Source organism: Monodon monoceros, unplaced genomic scaffold, assembly GCF_005190385.1.
Source record: "Monodon monoceros isolate NGI ecotype Baffin Bay Population unplaced genomic scaffold, NGI_Narwhal_1 Super_Scaffold_14, whole genome shotgun sequence".
NCBI lineage: Eukaryota > Metazoa > Chordata > Mammalia > Artiodactyla > Monodontidae > Monodon > Monodon monoceros.
The window spans coordinates 1,513,907-1,536,049 of record NW_021703770.1 but is presented as its reverse complement, the minus strand read 5'-3'; the positions used below and the strand labels follow the sequence as shown (position 1 = coordinate 1,536,049).

The following is a 22,143-nucleotide window of genomic DNA, read 5'->3' as shown; positions in this document are numbered from 1 at the left end:
CAAAATAAATTAATTTTTTTTAAAAAAATGTGGTTTGTAGAACACTGAGGTTTGGCAATCTCCTGAGACCTCTTTTGTGACCTGGGACAACGCCAGCTCAGTTGTCACAGGCAGAGTTCTGTCTGTCAGGTCTGGCTCATTCCTTTCTTCCCATGTTCAGTTTTTCCTAACTTGTGCCTGTTTCACTTTCTGAAGGTGGTCTGTTGAAACAGACCTCTTTGATGGTGTGTTTGTCAATTTCTCCTTGAAATTCTGCCTGTTTTTGCTTCACTTTTTTTCTTTACATATTTTTAGGTCATGGCGTGAGGTACATCCACGTCACAGCTGTTCTGTCTTCTCGGTGATCATGACAAAGTACCCCTTTATCCTCGCTACTGACTCTCAATTTGCATTTTGTCTTCCATTTAGGCAAGAAGCATTTTCGGTGCTGTGGTGCCACTGTGGCGTTAGTGGGCTGCACCACGTGGACACTAACGCCCGGCTTCCAGCCCTGCTGGCGGACAGTCTGATGGAATGTCCTTCCCCTCTGGGAGGTCTTTTATCTCATGCAGTTACTTTGACGCTGTGCAGTTTTAGGACAATGTGTCTAGGTATGGATTTATTTTTATTTATCCTGTTGGGAACAGGAGAGGCCTTTTAACCTAAGGGTTCTGATCTTTCTCCAACTGTGGACAATTCTCAGCAGTTATCACTACAAGTCTTAAGTCTCCTGCATGCTCGTGATTCTTGTTCTGGAGCAGCCAGGAGAGGGATGAGGAGCTTGGACACCGCTGTCTGTCAGTGTTCTCCAGACCAGACCCCTGAGTGAGCTCCCCAGGCCCTCTTCCAGCACTCTAACCACCCCGTGGGCTCCCCACTTTACTGCATTCTCCCGCGTTCTTTACACTATGCTGTCTATGACCATGGTTGCTAACTGGCCCTGAAACCTCACCTTTGGTAATTTTCCTTATCGGATAAATGACATCTGCCTGGACCTATCCTGGACCTGTGGGGTTTGCAGGTTCAAGCTTCTCACCAAACTGAGGAGAGCCCTTCTCCAACGTCTCAGGCTACGTCGCCACGAAGGGCCGGGTCTCCCAAGAGCCTGGGAGGTGGTGCAGGGCATGAGACCCGTGTCCCTCGAGGCTGCACAGCCCAGGGTCGAGGACACTCACCCGCTCGTTCTTGTCGGTGCAGAAGAGCCGAGTGTGGTGCCTCTTCTGGACCACTATGAACGTGATCCCCGGCTGGTAGTCTTTTTCTAGCTTAATGCATGCCTCTCGGATAGCCAGTAACTCGTGGTGAAGAACCTATGGAAAGAAAGAAGAACACTTTTTTTTTTTTTTTTTTTCCCCGCGGTACGCGGGCCTCTCACTGTCGTGGCCTCTCCCGCTGCGGAGCACAGGCTCCGGACGCGCAGGCTCGGCGGCCGTGGCTCACGGGCCCAGCCGCTCCGCGGCACGCGGGATCTTCCCGGACCGGGGCACGAACCCGTGTCCCCTGCATCGGCAGGCGGACTCTCAACCACTGCGCCACCAGGGGAGCCCAAGGAGAACACTTTTGAGGATCATTATTATGTTTTCAGGCCTCTCGCTATCTTGGAATGAATCCCTTAATCATGTGTATGTTTGATACATGTTTACGTTAAGGCTTGTAGTTCCACTAGCTTGCTGTTACCTGTGTGATTCTGTCTCTCTGAGCCTGTTTCTTCAATAATATCATGGAGCAAACGATACCCAGGTTTCGTGGTTAAATGGTTTAGGTTAGATAACGGAGAAACAGGCTGAGCGCAGTCTCTGGAATGTTCTAAGTGCTCCCACCCACCGTGGACATGAGGCACTGGGAAACACATACATGAACAAATCAATCCAACAGCTTATTTTTGGATTGGAGAAGACGGAGAGAATCTAGTAAAAAACAAAACAAAACAAAACAAAAAAACCCAAAAACCCACTGGCTTAGGAGCTGGACCTGAGTTCAAATCCTAGCTCTACCACTAAGCAACTGTGTGGCTTTGGAAAGCCATGCACCCTGTCTGATCCCCAGTTTTTTCAGTTTTAAAATGGGAACATCACACCTTGCAAGCTTGCTGTGAAGACTAAAGTCACCTGCGAAGCGCCAGGAGTTAGGGTACAAGGATGCTGGCACTGTCTCTGCTCCCCCACCTGTGTCAGAGATGAACAGGCCCACAGCCTGGCACGGGGTGGTGATGGCTGCTACAGGGACCACACACCTCAAGGTTTTAGCAACTGCCCTCGTCAAATATTGTGTTGTGATGTCTCAAAAATATGTCTTGGGTTCTGGGTCCAGAAACCCCATTGTGGTGATTCTGTAAGATGTGGAGTGCGTTCACCGAGAGAGAAAACGGAGGATGACACAAACCCTCTTCTGTAGTAAGAATGCCCATGACAGAGGGTGAACGAGTGCTCAGAAGAGGGGAGAACATCTCCCAGCGGAGGGAACCAGACGGTTTTGTGTAAGAGGGGCTTCGAGGCCGGCTGGCACGAGCTGGATCTGGACCCGAGAGGCGGCACAGGAACCCCCAACCCAGGCTCCCACAGAAGCTCTGAATCAGGGGCCCTGGCCAAGAGCTACCAGACGGTCAAGGAACCTCAAGCCACCCCCCTCGCCTGCTGTGGCCTCAGCTGCTCCTACTCTGGACCAGGAAGGCACTGGCACCTGTGCCTGGCCACGTGCCACCCCACCTGCCTAGCAGGGCGGCCTGGGGCCTTGGGACGCACTGGAGTGCCTCTTAGGATGTCTTTCTGTCTGGGTGGGTCTCCTGCAGCATCGGGTACTTCTGCCTTCCCCGCCACTGTCTCTCGACGAAGCGTGCACTGGAGACGTGGCAGGGATGGAGGTGGCATTAGCCCTGGCCAAGCGTGGACACACTCAGGGCATCAATCCCCCGAGTTCCAGGGTCGGGTGGATTCGCCGCTGCCCACACTCCCCTCGACTTGGAGATGCTGCGGGTGCTTTCACCTGGAGCACAGCAACAAACCCCCTTTGGTCCTCACCTGCCCCTCCTCCAGTGCCCCGGTGTCTAAGAGGCTCCCCTGCCTTCCAGACGTTTCCTCAAGGCGATGCCCCACACGTCACCTAAGGTGCCGCCTCTCCCTCCACGTCCAAACAGTGGCTGCGTCCTATTGACTATTTCCAAAGGGCTCCCACCTACCCTCCGCCCGGCCACTGTCCTCACCCTGCTCTGCGCTCTCCCCACTCCGGCCCGCCCCCTCCTTTGCAGACAGAGGTGACCCCCAAGCCACAGTGGTGTCCCTGCCCCACAGAGAACCCCCACAGCCTACAAGGCAAAACCTGGAGCCGGGAAGGGCCCCTGGCTGGCGTGATCTGGACCAAGTCCGCCTGGACAGGCCTCTCCGCCCCACCTGCCGCAGGGTCCTGACAACCCCGAGTCCATCACTACCGCCCACACGGTGACCAGATAAACCTCGGGGCAAAACAAAAACCACCCCACTGTCTTCATTAGCGAGCCCAAGGAGCCGTCCTGCCGAGAAACAGGTGAGTTTAAGACCCCGAGAAGAGGGCAGGGAAGACGCGGGGGAGGCGCCGACCTGCTGGAACTGCCCCTCGGAGACGCCGTCTCGGTAGAAGATGATGCGGGTGGGCTTGAAGCGCGTGGACTTGTAGAACTGGATGAGCAGCTCGCGCACCATGGCCGCCAGGTCCTGGATGATCTCCTGCCGGTGCTGCTGGACGCGCACGGTGGCACAGTAGCGGTTCGGGTGGGCGTCCATGCTGCCCACGACCTGCGGGGCAACGCGGGTCAGCAGGAGCCCCGAGGGCCCCCGCTCTAGGGGTGAAGGGGGTCCAGGAGAGGGCTCGTCACATGCAAACCCACCACCTTTACGATTCTTCTGAATGCGTGGCTGTAGTGTTTATAAACGTGTTCCAAAGAGTAAAGGTTTGCCCGAGGGACCTAATAAGAAAATCAACAATTGTTCTGAACCCCTAATTCTGCTTGTGATTAGATGTGGCTGAATTACATCAGCCCAGAGAAGGTACCTGGCAACAGTGACAGTGACAGTGTTCCTAATTCTTTCAAGCACACCGTTTTCCCAAAGCCATGTGCACCTCTACACACGACCCTCCAAGATTCCGACCCCTAAGAGTGACGGGTGTCCCAAAGGCAAGCTGGCCTGAAACCAATCGCCCGCAGGTGCCACCCAGAGGGAACCAGACGGCGAGTGCCAGGGACATGACCCCACCGGGCCACCCTGTTGCACTGTTCATGCTGATCAGACAAGGAAAGGGCCAAGAAGTATGGAGATGCCGATTACGCAGGAACACAGACCAACAGGGGACCCGGCAGGAGGTGATACTCACGGCGGCGATGGAGGGCTTCTTCCCGTCCCCGGCAGGTGGGTGTGTGACATCCGCCCCCAGAAAGATGACGGGCTGCTGGAACACCGGAGGCCTGTGAGGGAATGCGGGAGCGTCAGAGGCCAAGGCTCAGGGACATTGCCCAGACCTCTCAGGGTACTGGCACCAGCGTTACTTTGTGTGCTAAGGGTACTGTGGCCGTGTTTGTAAAGACTCCTTATCTTTCAGTCACATGTAGAGAAACCCTTACGGGTGAAAAGATGCTTGGTGTGAGATCTGCTTCAGAATAAGGCGGTGGGGGAGAGGGTGTAGGTGGAGTGTAGACTGAATGAGAGGGCTGAGGTGCTGAGAGCTGCTGTGGCTGGGCTCAGGGACATGAGGGTTCTACCCACGTAGACGGCTGAAAATTCCAAGATAATTATACATACAAAGAGTCCCATGGTTTGCTACCAACCTTGGACCTGCAGCCGCGCTGCAGGGTGCCCAGGAGCATCCTTGTTCTCTACCCGTTAGAGGCCAGCCCCCTGGCCGTCCTGACACCCCTACGTCTCCTCCAGACATGACCACACACTCTCAGGGCTGCGGCACCGCCCCAGTTGAGAAGTACTGCTCTAAGCTCTCTCCCTGGGTGCTCTAAGCTCTCTCCCTGGGTCTTCTAAGCGCCGGCTGCACCCCAGCGGTCACGACCCTGAAGCGCCAGCGTTGGGGACACAGTTCTCGAGCCGGCCGGCGGGTCCCAGTCTCACCGGCTGTGCGCCCTGGAGCTTCCTCTCTCTGTGCCTCAACTCTCCTCTTTTCCCTGACCGCCTGTGCTCTCCCACCCACCCTGCGCCTGCCCCCCACCCCCACCCCGTGGCTCTTCCCTGCTGCCCCCTCCCCCACTCCTGGATGGGTCCCGGGAGCATCGCAGCACGACACATGCAGTTATGACTCACACCAGCAGAACCACACCTGCCTCCGGACTCCACTCTCTTCCCACAGCTCCCTCACTTCCCTTGCTCGCCTTGTGGCAAAGCTCCCGGAATTAGCCGATTCCGTTTACTGCCTCCCAAGCAGGCCTCGTGCTGCCATGGCAACAAGACTCCTCTTTGCAAGGTCACCGATGACCTGCACATGTCCCCCAGTCCCATGGTGGAGCCTCGGACCTCATCGCACTTGGCCGGTTGGCACCGAGTGACACGGCCACGCACTGGCTCTTCCCCCGACCCCACCAGGCCCCAGTGCTGCCTTTCCAACCCGGGACTCCCCGGGGGGCCGAGGGCTTGGATGTCCTTCCTATCTACACCCTGCCCTGGGGCTTCTCTCCAGCCTAGAGGCCTTAAATACCACCTCCACGTGAGGATCCCTGAACAAACCCCACCAACACCAGGCCTCTGTTTCCCCTCCTCCCCCCTCCCCCACCCCCAGTGTCTCCCCTGGGAGGCTGAGGCACAGCCCAGCTTCCTCATCCACTGCTGCCTAACCACCCCAGAGGCGCGGGCTTGGACTCACTCTCGAGTCTCCTCTTCCATTCACAGACCATCCCGCCCCAGCCGTGCCCCAGCACCTCTCCTGGGACAACGCAGGAGGGCCCGGTCCCCACTCCACCCAGAGCTGGAGTCGCCTTTTAGAACGAGGTCACTGGAGCTACACCTCCACTCGTGAACCTCCCTCCCATGGATGCGCTCCCTCGGAGGGAGTGCCAGGCCCCCCAGCAGCCCTCTGCCCCTCAGTCTCTCAGTGGAACACCTGCTGCACTCCTGGCAGGCTGTACCACAGGGCCCTTGCACGGCCTGCGCCCTCTGGCACGCTCTCCTCCCAGGCGTCCACGTGATCCCGCCCCCTCCAGTGGCTGCAGTCTGCTTAGTGCCACCTCCCCTGTGAAACCCTCACCCTTCTGAGCTCCTGTCCCTTCCACTGTGTCACTGTGGCTCACCTGGGAAGTGCGTTTCTGGACCCTCTCACCGGGGCCTGCGCTGGAAGGCTAGGGCTTCTGCACACAGTAGGCGCTCAATAAACACAGAACCTGCCGCTGAGTGAACTGAGCGAGTCCAACGACCCCTCATGGCAGAGCCACCCCCGCTCGGGGCAGCCACCACATCTCACGTGCGGGACCCCCGGCCCTGGACGGGGTAAGAAGTCCCTTCTCCTCGGGCCCCTGCACCCGGTCCTCAGTGGCCTGCAGATGGCCCTGGTCCCCTGGACCGAGAGTATCCGAGACCCGCGTCCTACTCGCTTCCTTCACCCCACTGTCCAGGGGAGCGGACGCCGGCCCCGGCGGGGCCCCACCCCCACCCCCGGCCGGGGAGTCGCGCACCAGCTGCCCCCGCACGCAGGCGGCGGAAGGCCGGCCTCACCTCCCCTGGGGCAGCAGGATGTTGTTCACGCCGCCCAGTTTGACGTTGATCTTCAGGCAGAGGTTGGACAGGGTCTGCGGCGTGGTCCTCTGCACGTTCTTCATCTGCACGCACTGCGTGGCCATCCCCAGCACCGTGTCTCCTACACGCTTGACCTCGGCTGCGGAGGGAACGGTGCGCTCAGGGCGGCTCCCCTGGCGCCTCCCCTCTGCCCGCCCCGAGCTCCCCCGCTCCACGTGCAGCCAAGCCCGTGGAAGAAGGGGTCAGAGCCCGGGTTCCAGCTCTGCTCCACGCCTCCCAGGCCTGCGCTAGCTGCGGGGCGTGTGTGTCCCGCTCGTTCAGGGAGGCCGGGCGGGTGCAGCCCGGTCCTGTCAGGAGCGTTTCTGCGACTTATCCAGGCCTGCAGGGCGGTGCGGGCAGAGCCAGGCTGGAAGCCAGGGCTTGCATTCCGAAGGCCACCCTCCGTCACGGTGCTCAGGATTGCAAGCAAGCCAATGCCCGAGTCGTTAAAAATATAAACACTGGCATCCTCACATCCTCGGCAAACGCAAAAACGACATCCAAGACCTCTCTGGGCCCACACCCCCTCTACTCCCGGGTTCTTTCGTGAAGCAACTGGTCAGTCGCTCCCTGGGCGGGCCTGGGAGAAGATGCGTGCGTAGCATGGGAATTCCGAGGGCTTTCTCTTTCCTCCTTTCCCTGGACACGGAGCAAGTGCTCCGTCGCCGCCCGGACGGGGGATCCAGTCGGCGACACCGACACGCCTCTCTGTTCCCTTTGCCCCGGGGCACCCACACACCTCCTGTGCTGGGGCCTCTGGTCCCCAGGGGCCTTCCGGCAGACGCACCCGGCACCCACCTCCCCATGCCGCCGCCACCTGTCTACACCACCAGCGCCCCAGAGCTTCCCAACCCAGGGCCTGGGACTCCATCACAGGGGCCTGGTAACTTTCAGCCGAGTGAAAGTGCAACCGCCCTTCTGGCAGAAAGGACTGTGATCAGCTTCCAGAGGATTCTGAGGCGGGCACAGCTCACAAGTGGAGAAGTGAGTCCCAGGCAGGAGCTGAGGACGGCGCCCTGAGTGGGTGACTGCGTGTGCGCCGCCTGGCTGCTCCTCCATCCAGCCGACGTCTGTGTCGGGCGGCGCACAAGGTAACCGCACACGTGTCGAGTCCTGTGCCACCGCAGGACGCCGGCCTCCGGGAACCGTGGCCCCGGACAAGACTACCAAGGGCGGCCCTGGGCACGTGCGCGGCCGCAATCAGAAGCCACCCAGTCTTTCCCAGCTCTCGAGTGAGCCAGAGACAGGCAGCTCCTCGGTGTGGTAGAGACACCGAGGGCTGAGGCGGCACCGCACACCCACAGCGCCACCGGCAGCGGCCAGAGGCCGTGCGCACGCCGAGGCCTACCGTAGACGGGCGTTTTTCCGGGCAGGATGACCACCACCAGCTGCAGGCCGGCGTACGTGTTCTTCAGGTGCCTGAACATGGGCTCCACACTGTCTGCGCCCTGGGCGTATTTACAGAAGCACGGCTGGCCCTGGATCGGCATTCCTGCGTCTCTCGAGATCTTTCTGAGCTGCTCCGTGAAGGACCTGAAGGAGGAGGAGGTTCATTACGTGAAGCACCGGGAGCGCCAATGATTCAGATCAACCGGAAGCCCTGGGGAAAGGGCACAGTCCTAACAGATGCAGACCCCAAACCATCTTCATCGAGATCCAAATCCGAGCTGAAGCCCTGGACAAGGCCGTTTCAACATGGTAACAAACAAAGGCGGCCGTTCGTGCTAGCCATGCAGCTTACTGTAAAGTCACGATGACACAGGAGACTTCCAGTCGCGGCCACGCTGCCCCCGCACCGGCTGTGACACTCCCAGGGCAGCGACAAGTGCTGTCCTTTGAAAGCCGTGTGTGAGCAGCTACCGCCCACCTTCCCGTGGATGCCGAGCGTTGTCAGGGTGAGGCGGACTGTGAGCCGGCTGACTGTCCCCCGGGATTTCCCCCCGTTATTCCTGTGTGTGCAACTTGGACTCGGATGACATAATCACGGGAGAAAACCAAACAGCCCCCAGTTAGAGTAGCGCCGACAGCTGCGGCCGACAGGCCCTGTGAAGTCACAGGCGGGGCTGGGGAGACAGAGCCACGGCTCCTATTTTAAGCTCAGGAATAGAAACACCACCGCCTTTTACCATAAAGTCAGGACACTCCGACCCGCTGCAGCCAGTTAGCGCTCGACCTCCAGCGCGCACCTACGCCCACACGTGCACGTACCCTGGGGCCATCCGGCTCCAGGAAAAGTGAAATGGGGGCCACGGACAGGACACGGACAGGGGAGGCACCCCGAGGTCGGACTCTAACCCACTCTGCCCCCCGACACCCCGCACTCCCGGCTTCTCCGCTGGTGGCGTGGAGGAGAGGCCCCGCCCCTCTCCGAACCCTGAGAGCCACAGCTCTCTGGAGCCACCCTCTGCTACCTTCCCCCACTTTGCAGCCCCCCCCCCCCGCTCCCCCCCTCAGAGAGGCAGGACACAAAAGCCCTCCTCTCCCTGTTAGGTCTGTTTGGCACAAAAGCATGAGCAACCGAGCTGCATGTTTATGGAGCCGCTTTCAAAGGGTCTGACACTGGGCCAGGCTGGGCTGAGACAATCTTCTCCCTTGCCTCTACTTTGTACACTTACTCTTCACTTGCTGTTTTGTTTCTTACAGAACCTGCCCCACCTCTTCACACTCGCTCCAACAGCGAGTCTAAGAAGCAAAGCAGCACCGGGGTCCCCCACTTCCCGGCCCGGCCATCCCAGGCAGTGCCCTTCCACGGGGAAAGGCTGCCAACCCCTGCCCTCCAAACGGAGCCCACGACCTGCCCAGCCTGACGCAGCGGGCCTTCCCCGTGGCCCCCTCCCCCCGCCCCTCCAAGGCCCGGTGCCCCTGCTCCTGGGGGCCTTACTTGAGGTGGACCTCCGTGCACTGGCGCTGGGGGGCGAAGCACGCAATGGCCCACACCTTGATCTCAATGCCCGTGTGGAACTGCTTGTTCCTCATGTCCCAAACGCCCTGGACAGGGGTGGCAATCGCTTTATTCTGCAAACGGAGAGAAGTTTAGAGTAAGAAGAAAACGGAAAACATATTCCTCTGACCTTGGATTTTGTCACTGTCCCTACTGCTGTTGGTCCCCTGACCAGATGGCAGCTCCTGAGGCTGAGAAGGGAACCTTTGTGTAGACTCCCCACCTCTGAGCTGCCTGGCACCGCAGGGGTCCCACAGGTGTGTGCAGGATGGATGGATGGATGGATGGATGGATGGATGGATGGATGGATGGACAGAGGATGGACGGAGGGGTGAGAGGTGGAGGGAGGATGGAGGGGTAAGAAGTAGATTGTGGGGAGCAGGGGGGTGCCCGGAAGGCTGAGCAGGGAGGGCCCAGAGCTCCATCCAATCTCACGGGTAGCCTGGAGGAAAAGAAGTGCCTCACGACGTTACAGGAAGGCTTCTTGTCTTATAAACAGGCTTCCGCTCATTTTACCTCATCCATTATCAGCGGGGCAGCCAGGGAAGGGAAGGGAAGGGAAGCAAGGTGTTTCTTCCCAGTCCTGTGCCTGGAGCAGACAGGCCAGCCAGGACCGAGCCCATCGCTCCCCCGGCTCCCCGCGCCACGGCCTGCAGTTGCTCAAGCTGCTCCCGTTCCGGAAGGAGAAACCAGCACATAATGCATCCAATCAACCAGAAACGACCAGGTCTCAACGCTGTCACTGAAGGAATCTCTGAACTGCCTTCAAGTGATTCTGGAGCACAAGGGACGGTCAGGAAGGGACACTGTGACTGTAGCTGTGCTGGCTGGACCCTTGTGTGCCCTACAGAGAAAGCTCGAGTCCCACACACTGGGCCTGAGTCAGAGAGAAGTCTTTGGCACTGGCCTCCTTTTTTAGCTAGGGCCGTGTGGAGGGCGCAGAGCTGCCATCCCAGGCCTGCGGGCAGCAGGCCCTGAAGGACAGGGCTGTGTCTGCGTTGCTGTCATTTACTCTGCAAAAGTGTTTTTTAATGAAAAACACTTTTTTCCTACTAAAATAATATAAGCATATTGTAAAAATCAAATATTACAGAAATGAATGTTTTTGTTTCCTATATTTTCTAAACCACTACCCAGCTCCCGCGAGCCTCCTTCTACAAGACAGAGCCACCACCAAGTGTAGTGTTCCAGACTCAGTGAGTAAACACACACACACACACGCACAGTTTACACTGCAATGCACTCTTACTATCTGAGCGTTTCTCAGCCTCAGCCCTGCAGGGGGCACGTGGCTGGCTGGCTGGCTGGCTGCTGTGTGGCAGTCGTGCGCGCCGGAGGGCGCCAGCAGCCTCTGCCCGTCAGATTCCAGTCCCCAGACACTGCCGGATATCCCTGGGGGACATTTAATGTTTTGTCTAACAGGACGATGGGTAGGGCAGGTGATGAGAAGCGTTCGCTCCCATTACAATGTTCAAAACATCTGGAAAAATTCATTCATTTAGAAGCGTTAAAAAGTTTGGATCCTTACAATTCTAACCTTCTTGCAAGGTTAGATTACAAGAGCTGCTTTGTTTTCCAGATGAATCCTGTCTTTACTAAAAGGTGGAAAGACGCTGGATATGCAATCTTGGTTTCACTATGTAAGTCTCACTACCTCGGGCATCTCCTCACTGACTTGTGAAAGGGAACCCACCTCTCCCTCCCAGGGCCACAGGGAGGGTTAAGAAGGTGCTGTGTCTGCAGGTCTGAGCTCCCAGGTGCACAAGTGGGCTGAGAAGGAGCCAGGAGGCCTTGCTCAGAAGGCACCCTGCAGAGAACGGGGAGCAGCCCCCATGCCCACTGGCTAGGGTGGGGCTCCCCTCACAAAGGAATACCACGCAACAGTCAAAAACAACAAGCCAGAGGTCACACACATTCCAAGATCTCCATGGGATCGAAGAGAAAACGTTAAGTGAAAAAAGGCAAAGGCACAAACGTGTACATAATATGCAGCTATTTGCACAAGAAGGGGTGAAAAAAATATGTGAATAATCCCTGGAGCGATTTTACAAGGAGAATTGCCTCCCGGGAAAGTGACCAGGATCTGGGGAGAAAGAGATTTTTCTCCCTATAATTCTTTGTATCTTTTGAACCTTGAAACACTTAAAAAAATAGAACTTATATTTTAAAATAAGAAAGGAAAAAGTCCTGCAAACGAAACTGAAGGGGGGCTTCCCTGGTGGCGCAGTGGTTGAGAGTCCGCCTGCCGATGCAGGGGACACGGGTTCGTGCCCCGGTCCGGGAAGATCCCACATGCCGCGGAGCAGCTGGGCCCGTGAGCCATGGCCGCTGAGCCTGCGCGTCCGGAGCCTGTGCTCCGCAACGGGAGAGGCCACAACAGTGAGAGGCCCGCGTACCGCAAAGAAAAAGAAAAAAAAAACTGAAGGGACTTCCCTGGTGGCGCAGTGGTTAAGAATCCGCCTGCCAGTGCAGGGGACACGGGTTCGAGCCCTGGTCCGGGAAGATCCCACACGCCGCGGAGCAGCTAAGCCCGTGCGCCACGACTACTGAGCCTGCGCCCTAGAGCCCGCGAACCACAACTACTGAAGCCCGCATGCTCTAGGGCCTGCATGCCGCAACTACTGAGCCCGCATGCTGCAACTACTGAAGCCCATGTGCCTAGAGCCCGTGCTCTGCAACAAGAGAAGCCACCGCAATGAGAAGCCCGTGCACCGCAACGAAGAGTACCCCCCACTCACCGCAACTAGAGAAAGCCCACGCGCAGCAACGAAGAGTCAACACAGCCAAAAAAAGAGAACAAAACAAAAAAACAAAACTAAAGCTTGCCACAGGCGCCGAGGACCGGAGTCCCACTCCATCAGGTAAAAAGGTGTCAAGTCATGTAGAACACAGGCTCCCACAGGTGCTCACTGACCCACAAAAGCCATGACCTTTGTTTTCTCTCTCTCTCTCTCTCTCTCTCTCTCCCCCTCTCCCCCTGCCGCTCTCCCTCTCCCTCTCCCTCTCCTTTTCTCTCTCTCTCTCTCTCTGTCTATCGCGCACGCGCGCGCGCGCTCGCTAGCTCGCTCTTTTTCTTGGCTGTGCCCCGCGGCTTGTAGGACCTTAGTTTCCTGACCAGGGACTGAACCCAGGCCCCGGCAGTAAAAGCGCCAAGCCCTAACCACTGGACGGCCAGGGGATTCCCAAAGCTGTGACCCTGGAAGCTGAGCCCCACCACCTGCGCTGCATCTAAGGGGGAGGTGCCAGGAGGAAAGGAGAGAAGAACTTCTCGTGAGCTCTAAGGGGCTCAAGGGTCAGGACCGTACTGACCAGAACCAGAGGTCAAATGGGCAAAAACAAACAAACAGAACTGTGCCCGTGACTAAACTGATGTACTTGCTCCCACATACCTCCAAAACAAAAGTTAGAAAGCAGAAAAGCGGCATGAACTTCTGGAGAGTAACTCGTCACTGGCAGAGTATCCATCATACAAAGAATGATGCTTTTAAAATTTTGATGAGATAATAAAGTTTACCTTTTGAAAAGAAAAGGGGTGATTCAGAAAACTTTAAAAGGGTTAAGGAAACCAGTCCTTTATGAAGGCCCATAGCTGTTACAGGTTCACACTGGGGCAGGAAGAATCCTTTACCTTGACCATGGTCTACACCTGAGGGTGTGTGCGTGTGGGTCAGGTGCTGCCGCTCCAACATCGACGTTCAGACACATACTCCCAACACCCACAAACACCCCACCCAGCCGTCTACCTACCCGGCCCCCGTAGAGGATGGAGGGCGGCTGGAGGACCCGCCCGGTCACATCGGTCATCTCGTCTTTGACCATGATTCCAAACTCACGAACATACGGATCTGTGTTAAAACTGGCACTTCTCATCTTGAAAAGGGAAGAAAGAAAAGGCACAGAGTCAGGGGTGGACTTTGCTTCCTTCCAGAAGCCGAGTCTGTCCAAAGCATCGGGGGGCCTTGCCCTGGGCACCCTGAGCTGGCGTCCCCAGGGTGTCCCCACCCGAGGATTGGCCTGAGGATGTGACGCTCACCAATTTGCTAATCTCTTCCTGCCGATCGGGGGCTGACCTGGCAGTCGCTCTGATCATGGTTGAGGTCTGATTGTCGGTCAGCTTTTTTATACATCTCTGTCCCGCCACTATGTTACAGACCTATGAAGAAACGCCAAGAACCGGGTGTCAGCACCGGGCTGGGAAGCGGGCACGGGTCTGAGGCCAAGCGCGAGAGCTGGCGCCCAGCTCTGCCCGTGACACACCTGTCCCTCACGAGTGAACTGTGAAGCGCCACACAGACGCCAGTGTGGAGGCTGTTCCTGAGATCCACTAGGAACCGCACACGGGAGGAGGCCCTCTGGCCCAAGGCAGAAACCACCCGAGGAAACCCAGCACAACAGAAGCGTGAGCCGGGAACCGCGCCGCTGAAAGCAGCACAGCCTCTGAGACCACCCAGCAGTGGGGTGGGGTTGGCCTGTGTCCTCACCATGGGTTGTGCGGACCCCCGTCCTCAGACACGGGGGTGTAATACAGAGCTGCCGGGGATGGGAAGGAAGTCTGCCTCCTGCACACAGCACAGGAAAAACCAAACCAAGGGCCAGGTGTTCCAGTAATTGGACAAATACCGAGAATTTAAAACACTAACAGAAAAGACTTAAAAACTTGTGTCCTAGTTTCAGCATTTGATCTTTTCCCAGGCAAGGATTTTTCAAACCATAAGTGATTCCTGAGCACATTTTACTGGGTGCCAGGGGCCTGCTGGGCACACACGCATGGTCTCGACCTTCACACGAACCCTGTAAGTTACCAAACCCATCTTATTAGTGCAGAAACCGAGGCTGGACCACATCTGTTAACCTGTCCCAGGTCCCCCAGTGGCAGGAATAACAAGGTTTGGGCCCAGGGTGCCAGCGGGGCCCCTGCCCCGGAAGTTCTCCTCCCAGCCCACAGAGATGGAGGGAGGGGGACTTGCCTCTAGGGGAAGGTAGGTGTGTTTCTGCTCCTGTCCGACTTGTAAACATGGGAGGTGAGGGTAGCGCAGAACCAGCTTGTGCCTATCCTTAAAGTACTGGGCCACCGTGCACTCCACCGTCTGCCCGCTCTCCTGCTGCAGCGGGAACCTGGGGAAGAAAGAGGCGGCTCAGCCCCGGAGCTTCCCAGGCCCCCAGGGGATGGGTGACCAAGACCCACGTGCCCGCTCACACAGGGATGCTTTTGTGGGTCTGCTTTCTTAGGGCTGAAGAAGGTGGGGGGTGATTCAAAGCATCTCCCTGGGGGTCAAAACCAAATCATGCCCTCTGGCTTATCTGAACATTCCCAAGTCCCTAAACTTTCGTTTTATCTCTGGAGTCGGGAAGTAAAAACTACCCGCACGCCTACGATATGCAATAATCACAAACGACACATACATCTAGAGTACATGGAAAGGACTCAGGACAAACGAAGACAAATCCAGAAAGAAAAGCCTGTGCACTTTCCAGCCGACCTCGCACTGACTCTGAAAGTCGTTTACCAGCTGAGCGCTCCAAGTGTCCGCCCCAGAAAACCTGAGGCCTTCCAGAACAGGACAGTGAAAGGGACAAGCTGGGGCTGCTCAGGCCTCCGCAGCCACCTGTGGTGGGCTGAGGCAGGAGAGGCCCACTTGCAGGGGCGGGAGAGCACAGTGGCATCCTGCACTCACGGGGGGCAGCCCCCATGCAGGATGGGGCCGAGGGCGCTGGGCACAGGGGTAGGGGACCTCTGCCGACTCCTTCGCTCTGCCCGGTGGGAGGAGGTCATGGGGACAAAGACACAGGCTCACCTGGCCCCCCCCCCCTCCACTGCTGCACAGGACCCTGGGCGTCTTGGTATAACCAGTACCCAGAGACACACCAGGCACTTCCCACGGAGCGACCGCGAAAGAAACTAACGAGTCCTCACTGGACCCAGGAAGCCTCAAGGTGGGGTGAGGGGGCCACACAACCTAAGACAGCACTGCATCCGTGCGGGCAGGACGCTTACTACACGGCCCTGGACCCCAGACTGTCTGCGAAGTGACGGGAGCTCAAGACAGAGGCCGCAGCATCGGCCTGGGCCGGGCCACGCTTGTGGATCCAGGCAGCGCCAACCGATCCCCACTCCCTCCCTGGACCCCACTCAGCACGGAGGGCTGGAAAATGAACCAAAAAGACCTTCCCTCGCATGTCATATTCAAGAAGGAAAACTGACGGTGAGCCCCTCCCCCCGCCCCATACAGGGGGAATTCATTATTTTATTTCACAAGGTGAAGTGTGCTTTCGGAATTTTATAACTAGAATGAAAAGCCTTTGCAGAAGTGATTGCTGCAGAGTTTGGACATCTGAGTGACAGTGAAGGTCAGAGCTGATAAGCGTTTGACAGGGAGGCCGTTTACGTTTGGTGGCTGGCGGGCCGCCGGGTCACGTTGCAGACGCGGTACTTCCTCTTCATCTGCCCGCAGTGCGTTATCTCCACCTTTAGACCTGAGAACACACAGCAGCTGGGTTTCAGCATCAAGACTCGCCCGGGCCTGCAGCGCACACCCCACTGTCAGCCCATCAGCTTTCAGGGGAACCTCACCCACAGACCCACGGCGAGGGCCTTCCGGGTGACCCTCGCGCTGGGCCATCGCACCCCCAGGGACGCCCCCTGCCCCAGGGATGCCCGGGCCAGAGGCAGGGTGTGTTCTCAAAGACGAGGGGCGACGTGGGCTCGGCTGAGAGCGGGGCGTCAGCCGCCACGGCCTTCTGTGCTTCCTTCGGGGTTATTTTTAGCAACGAGCACTGCTGCCGGCCTTTGAACACCCCCAGGAAGGACAGGTGCAGAGGGGCCGAGCCTACAGGGCCTGCCAGCTCTCCGACGACAGGCAGAAGGACACAGCCAGGTCACTGAACCCTGGGCTGAGTTTTCTTGAGTGGAACCCAGGCTCGGTTAAATGACAAGGAATCAACGTTCCGGAACGTCCCGAGGAAACTGACTACCCTTGTGCTGCAGCTGCCTGGCCCTCAAATCTGCACTCGGACACTGCCGGGCCACCCCACGCAGAAAGTCATCATTTAGAAATCGTTCCTGCTCTGGGAAGCGAGCGTCCTCGTCCTGCGCTGATGTGTCTCTGAGGGCTGGCTCCTCCGCTGCCCCCTGCCCCTTCCCCTCGGAAACACGAAGGAACAAGAACTTGGGAAACTCAGGGCCATCCAGGCCGCGTCCCTCATCCACCGCGCCGGGCAGCTAGTTACCTTTGATTTCTTTGGTAAACTTGACCCTTTGGGAATCTGTCAGAGGTTTTTGTTGTTCTTCAATACTTTTAAAATCCAAAACTTCACACACAAACTCGATTACTGGCTGTGCCTTATAAAACGCTGTTGCCGAGACTACAGGCGGGAAGAGAAGAGACAAAAGCCGAGACGTGACCGGGCCTGCCTGGCCAGGCCACCCCCGCAGCCGGCCGGCTCCCCCTGCTGCCCCTGCTTGCGGACTCCGAGGGGGCAGTGGAGGGGTTGGCAGAGGCTGAAGTCACCCTCTGAGGAAAACGCTGCGGTGTAAAAACAAAGCCCATCAGCCGGTGATAACCGCAAGCCTGGGTTTTCTGGCACTTTCTGACCCCCTTCTGGTCTCGGGCTCCCTGAAGTTTACTGTTCCCACGTGGGGTCCAACACAGAGGGGCAGCCGGGAACCCCCTCTCGGCCCCCTGAGCCACAGGCTGTGTCTGTGGAGGGGGCCCCGCGGAGGCTCTGACGGTCAAGCGTGAGCGCCACTACCGTCCGTGCACGAGCAGTGCGGCGGGCCGGGCGCGTGTGGAGGGGCCTCGCAGCCCCCCTCACCCCCCGATGGAGGCCGGGGCTCTGCTTACCGTCGATATTCAGCATCATCTTCCAAAGAGAAGGCCGGACGGACTGATGGAAGCCAAACCACACCTCTCGTCCCCCGCCCAGCGGGTTGGAGCAGCCCTCGGACGCCGTGAAGAAGGAGCGGCCCACGGGGGTGTACCTGGAACGGGAGCCTTGTCTAGGTAGGCCGGCGGGCACACACCCCGCAGACGCTCAAGCCGTCTGCCTGTGTCCACGGCCAGCACGCGGGGGACACGCAGGAGAACTTCCTCCCACGAGCCAAGGACACAGGGGTCTGGTTACACCTCGTGTTCCCCACGTGATCCTCCCACCGCGATGCCTCGCCCGCAGCCCTCAGGTCTGCACACAGCACTTCACCTCCTTCTAGGATGGGGCGGGCAGGGGTGCAGGTGCAGGCGACCACAGTCAGCCAGCCAGACCGGTCCCGCCCGGGCCTCGGGGCATGTGGCACGGAGGGCCGAGGACCTCGCGGAGACCAAGCACCCAGGCCCTGTTCCCTTTCCACCCGGCTCCTCTATGGGGGCGGGGAGAGGGAGGTGCAGAGATCGGACCTCGTCTCGGGGGACAGTGAGGTCCACGTGAGGGAACACCCATGCCCTCCCAGGGGGAGTGACTGACGGTGCTCAGAGACAGAGGCCACCGCACTCTCCAGGGCAGCGGCCGCGGCATCACCGAGGGTCCCCGAGGGAAGACCCTGTCGCCTACAGGCCGAGCCACCAACCAGGACACACACACTCTGCTTCCCCCAGCCTTTCTCTATTTCCCCCAAATGAAAGACTTTCCTCCTGATTATAAAAGTAACATGGTGATTAATGCAAAGGAATTCAGAAAAAAAAAAAAAAAATCAGAGTAATTCCTGCCACTCTTTTAAAAAATGGATTCAACATTTTGGCAACAACCCTTAAGAGCTGGGGTCTTTTGCACCCACCCGCCTTCCTCACATCAACAGTTCCAAGGAGTGACAGACTACATGCGGGGGGGGGGGGGGGGGCCGGGGACCCTGCCAGGAGTGACAGCCTGCCCTGTGTTTCGAGAACACCAGGGTCCCCTTTAAATCTAACACGGCCCTTCAAGGAGATTCCTTTTACGCTTAAGACACCCTCCCCTCAAACCTTAAGAGTTCTGGTCGGTATTGGGAGAGTTCAGTATGGAGGTTCGTTCCAGTTTTAGGTTCTCCTCCTTTCACTTAATCCTTCAGAGTTCCTGAGGCCCTACTGTGCACACCACCCGGGGGAGGAAGAGGCGTCCCACACTGGAAACCCGAGCGGTGGGTGTGGCTCGCACACAGCTGTCACATGGGGAGCTGGTGTGGCCCTGCGCCTCCACCTGGTCAATCATGAGCCACCAAAGTGTCCTCCTACCCTCTGCCTCAACAAGTTCAAGTGTGGTGATCAGTGAAAGTAATCCCACAGAATAAAGCCGAAGTGTGTGGGCGTGGGCGCTCCCGCAGTCCTGAGAGGCCCCTCCTCGAGGCGGAGGCCAGGCAAGCACAGAGGCTGGAACAGGGCTCCTGAGCAAGAGGGCGACTGAGAAGCAGGACCGAGCCCGCACGCTGGGTGGAGCAACCGCTGCACCGAGAGAGACAGGCAGGACCTCTGTGTGCTTGGCTGCGAGCTCCGGCCATTTCTTTTTCCCCGAGCGGGCGTTGCTACTACTTTCATCGTATAAACCCCTACGGCCATCCCCACCCTGTTCCCGAGAACCGGCACCTGCTCAGACAGAGGATTCAGGCTTCTCGGTTCCCACCTCATGGACGGTCCTCACCTCATGGATGGCAGATGCCTCATAACCACGTCCAGGGCTTGGATCGTCTCGAAGGGGACGCTGGGCAGCCGCCCCGAAAGTGCATCGTGTAATGCCTGTAAGCTGACGCAGGACACCCACTTGATGGACACCTTGAAGATGCGGTCCTTCCCTTCTCCTGGCAACGTGACCTCCAGCTCCACCTGGGAGGGGATCCAGAGCACACAGTTACTCACGCTTCCCTCTTAAGAAGCTACAGGGAGGTCAAGGGTGGTGGGTCAGCTTCCAGAACCCCCAGGTTAGGGGAATTCAGCCGGTCCTTCATCCAAGCCCAGGAGAGGGCACGCTCAGCCCCTCCTCCAGCAGCCAGTGACTGAAGCACGACGGGAGTCCTTCCCGCCACGGGTGTCTAGTGCTTCCCTAGCCCGATCCTGCACACTGTGGCAGCCGGGAGAAGGCGTCCTGAAGCCGCACGGCAGCTGCTCTGCTGGGGTCTGGGTCGGCCTCTCTGAGGAGGGCACCCCAGGAAGAGGAAGGCAGGGCGCAGGCACACGCCTAGGCTGCTCCTGGGACAGAGGAAGGGGGCGTGGGCAGCTCACTGGGGGTCCTGAGGAGTTACTCTTTCTCCAGTGGGACTGAGAAAACCGCAGTGGCTCTGGAGGTTCCTGTTTTCTGGGTCCCTTAAGAGTCCATAAGCTAGTTTTGCAGTGAATAAATCATGAAGAAAAGCCTTCTCAGAACAGACATGAGGTAAAACGGAGCAAAACGCCAACAACAGCCTAGACGGGCGTGCGTCTCCCAATTCCCTCGACGTTACAACAGCCTAGACGGGTGTGTGCGTCCCCCAATTCCCTCGACGTTACAACAGCCTAGACGGGCGTGCATCCCCCAATTCCCTCGACGTTACAATAAAACGTGGGCAGATCACAGGCACTGAATGAAGCATGTGGGCAGGGGGGACAAGCCAGGCTCTTCCCCAGGCAAACAAGCCCTGATGCTGTTCCAAGGGCTGTCTGTGCCCATCCGTGCAACAGGAAAGTGCTGCGGTACCAGCATCGCCAGGTACAAGATGGCGGAGAAAGTACCTTCAACTACCACAAGACCAATCAGAATTCCCTGGGAAGAAATTAAAATTCTCAGCAAGACCTCAGAATGTTTACACAGTAGCACTCAACGTTTATAACAGCCCTTTCCAACAGAACTTTTCTGTGGTAATGGAAACAGTCTTTTCTTGAGCTGACCAGGACAGAAGCCACGGGCCACTTGTGACCACTGAGCACTTGGAACGTGGCTGGTGAGGCTTGCAGAGCTAAACTTCCAGCTTCGTTAACTTCTGGTAGATTTGAGTGCGCACAGCCGCGTGCGGCTACTGGCGGGTGTTCAGGACAGTGGTCCAAGGTGCGCCCTCTGGAGCCAACCCTCGAGGAGCAGCAAATCCACTTCTCTCCCCGCCTCCCAGTATGTCCTTCGCCCCTCACCACGCCCACCCACCCTGCTCCATGCGATGCCCAGACACACCTTTACCCAGTCCCTTCATTCCACCACTGAAACATTAACTTATTATTTGGTGACTGACTAATGCACCCCGAGCGTCACACACCCAGCTGATGACTGAAGCAACTCTGATATTTGCTGATAATACTTCCCCATGTTTACGGAACATCTACTGGTAGGGCACAGGCTATATACTTTATCCTTAAACACCCAAAAATCCCAGCAAGGGAGACTTGTTCACCATGCGTTATACAGAAAACACAGACCCTCAGACTGACAGTCCAGCCCAAGGCCACACAACCATGAAAGGGCAGACGTGGGACTGGGAGCCAGCTGGGCTGACGTCAAAGGCCCTTCCACTCACCACGTGATGACCCGGGGCGGGGCGGGGGCGAGAGAGGTCCTGGCACCAGCCTCGCTCATTCATTCACGCCCTCCTTCCCCCTCTCGCCTGACAGCCTGTGCTCAGCTCCTCTGCTCACTCTGCACTCGCGGGGGCTCCCTCCCTCATGCACTTGCCACAGCCCATTCAGACATCACCAGAGCAGCAACCAGACTGCACCGAAGCCCCCTGCACACCTGTGTCCTAGGTGTGCTCCAGCACAGGCCCACACACCAAGCCTGACGGCCCCAAAATGGAAACGGCCCGAGGTTCATCGAAGGGAGAACAGAGCAGTGAAAAAGGAACACGTTCTTCACAACGGATGGATTTCAAGCATCTAATACTGAATAAAAGTGGCAAGCCACAGAGGCACACTGCAGTATGATTCGTCTCAGGGCAAAGCATATGTTAACGATGCACACACAGCTGGTAAAACCAGTCAAGAAAGGGTCCATTTAACCCAGGTCATCAGGATGGTGGCCATGGGGGAGGGTGCTGGGGGAGGACTTGAGTGTGGACCAGCAGAAACCTGCTTGCACGTCAGCAGAGGGGGTAAGCACTTCCGCCTATTCAGAAATGGTGCACCAAGGACATGGCTAACAGGTGGGTGGAAACCGCACGCTAGTTTCCATCTCACACACCAACGTGTACAGTGGGCACTTCACGCCTGCCGCACACGTCTCCACCCAGCGGCACCTGGCGTATCTAAGGAAGAATTCTGGGAACCGGAGCTAATTAGACGCTTGTCAATGTCATTCTTTAAAAATGCCTCTATAATCCAACTGAGTGGGATTCAGAGGGGCATATTTTCCTTTAGCAAAAGGTACTTCTATTTTTATTTTATTTATTTTAAAACACCCTTCCTTTACTTATTTATTTCTGTAATTTATTTATTTTTGGCTTCATTGGGTCTTCGTTGCTATGCGTGGGCTTTCTCTAGTTGCAGTGAGCAGGGGCTACTCTTCGTTGCAGTGCGCGGGCCTCTCACTGCGGTGGCTTCTCTTGTTGCGGGGCACGGGCTCTAGGCA

At 57.7% G+C, this 22,143-nt stretch overlaps 1 protein-coding gene across 4 annotated transcripts in view; it reads right to left on the bottom strand.

The window, feature by feature from the left end:
* AGO2 (argonaute RISC catalytic component 2) overlaps positions 1-22,143 on the bottom strand; it is a 57,520-nt gene that overhangs the window by 15,699 nt on the left and 19,678 nt on the right. For all 4 annotated transcript variants that reach the window (XM_029222571.1, XM_029222570.1, XM_029222569.1 and 1 more), the window contains 13 exons: positions 19,261-19,442; positions 17,499-17,635; positions 16,885-17,019; positions 16,044-16,131; positions 14,625-14,772; positions 13,691-13,810; positions 13,405-13,527; positions 9,598-9,731; positions 8,065-8,249; positions 6,657-6,816; positions 4,324-4,414; positions 3,552-3,746; positions 1,155-1,289 (listed from right to left, as the gene is read on the bottom strand). In XM_029222571.1, the coding sequence (XP_029078404.1) occupies positions 1,155-1,289; positions 3,552-3,746; positions 4,324-4,414; positions 6,657-6,816; positions 8,065-8,249; positions 9,598-9,731; positions 13,405-13,527; positions 13,691-13,810; positions 14,625-14,772; positions 16,044-16,131; positions 16,885-17,019; positions 17,499-17,635; positions 19,261-19,442 (1,833 nt within the window). The remainder of the gene's footprint in view (positions 1-1,154; positions 1,290-3,551; positions 3,747-4,323; positions 4,415-6,656; positions 6,817-8,064; positions 8,250-9,597; positions 9,732-13,404; positions 13,528-13,690; positions 13,811-14,624; positions 14,773-16,043; positions 16,132-16,884; positions 17,020-17,498; positions 17,636-19,260; positions 19,443-22,143) is intronic.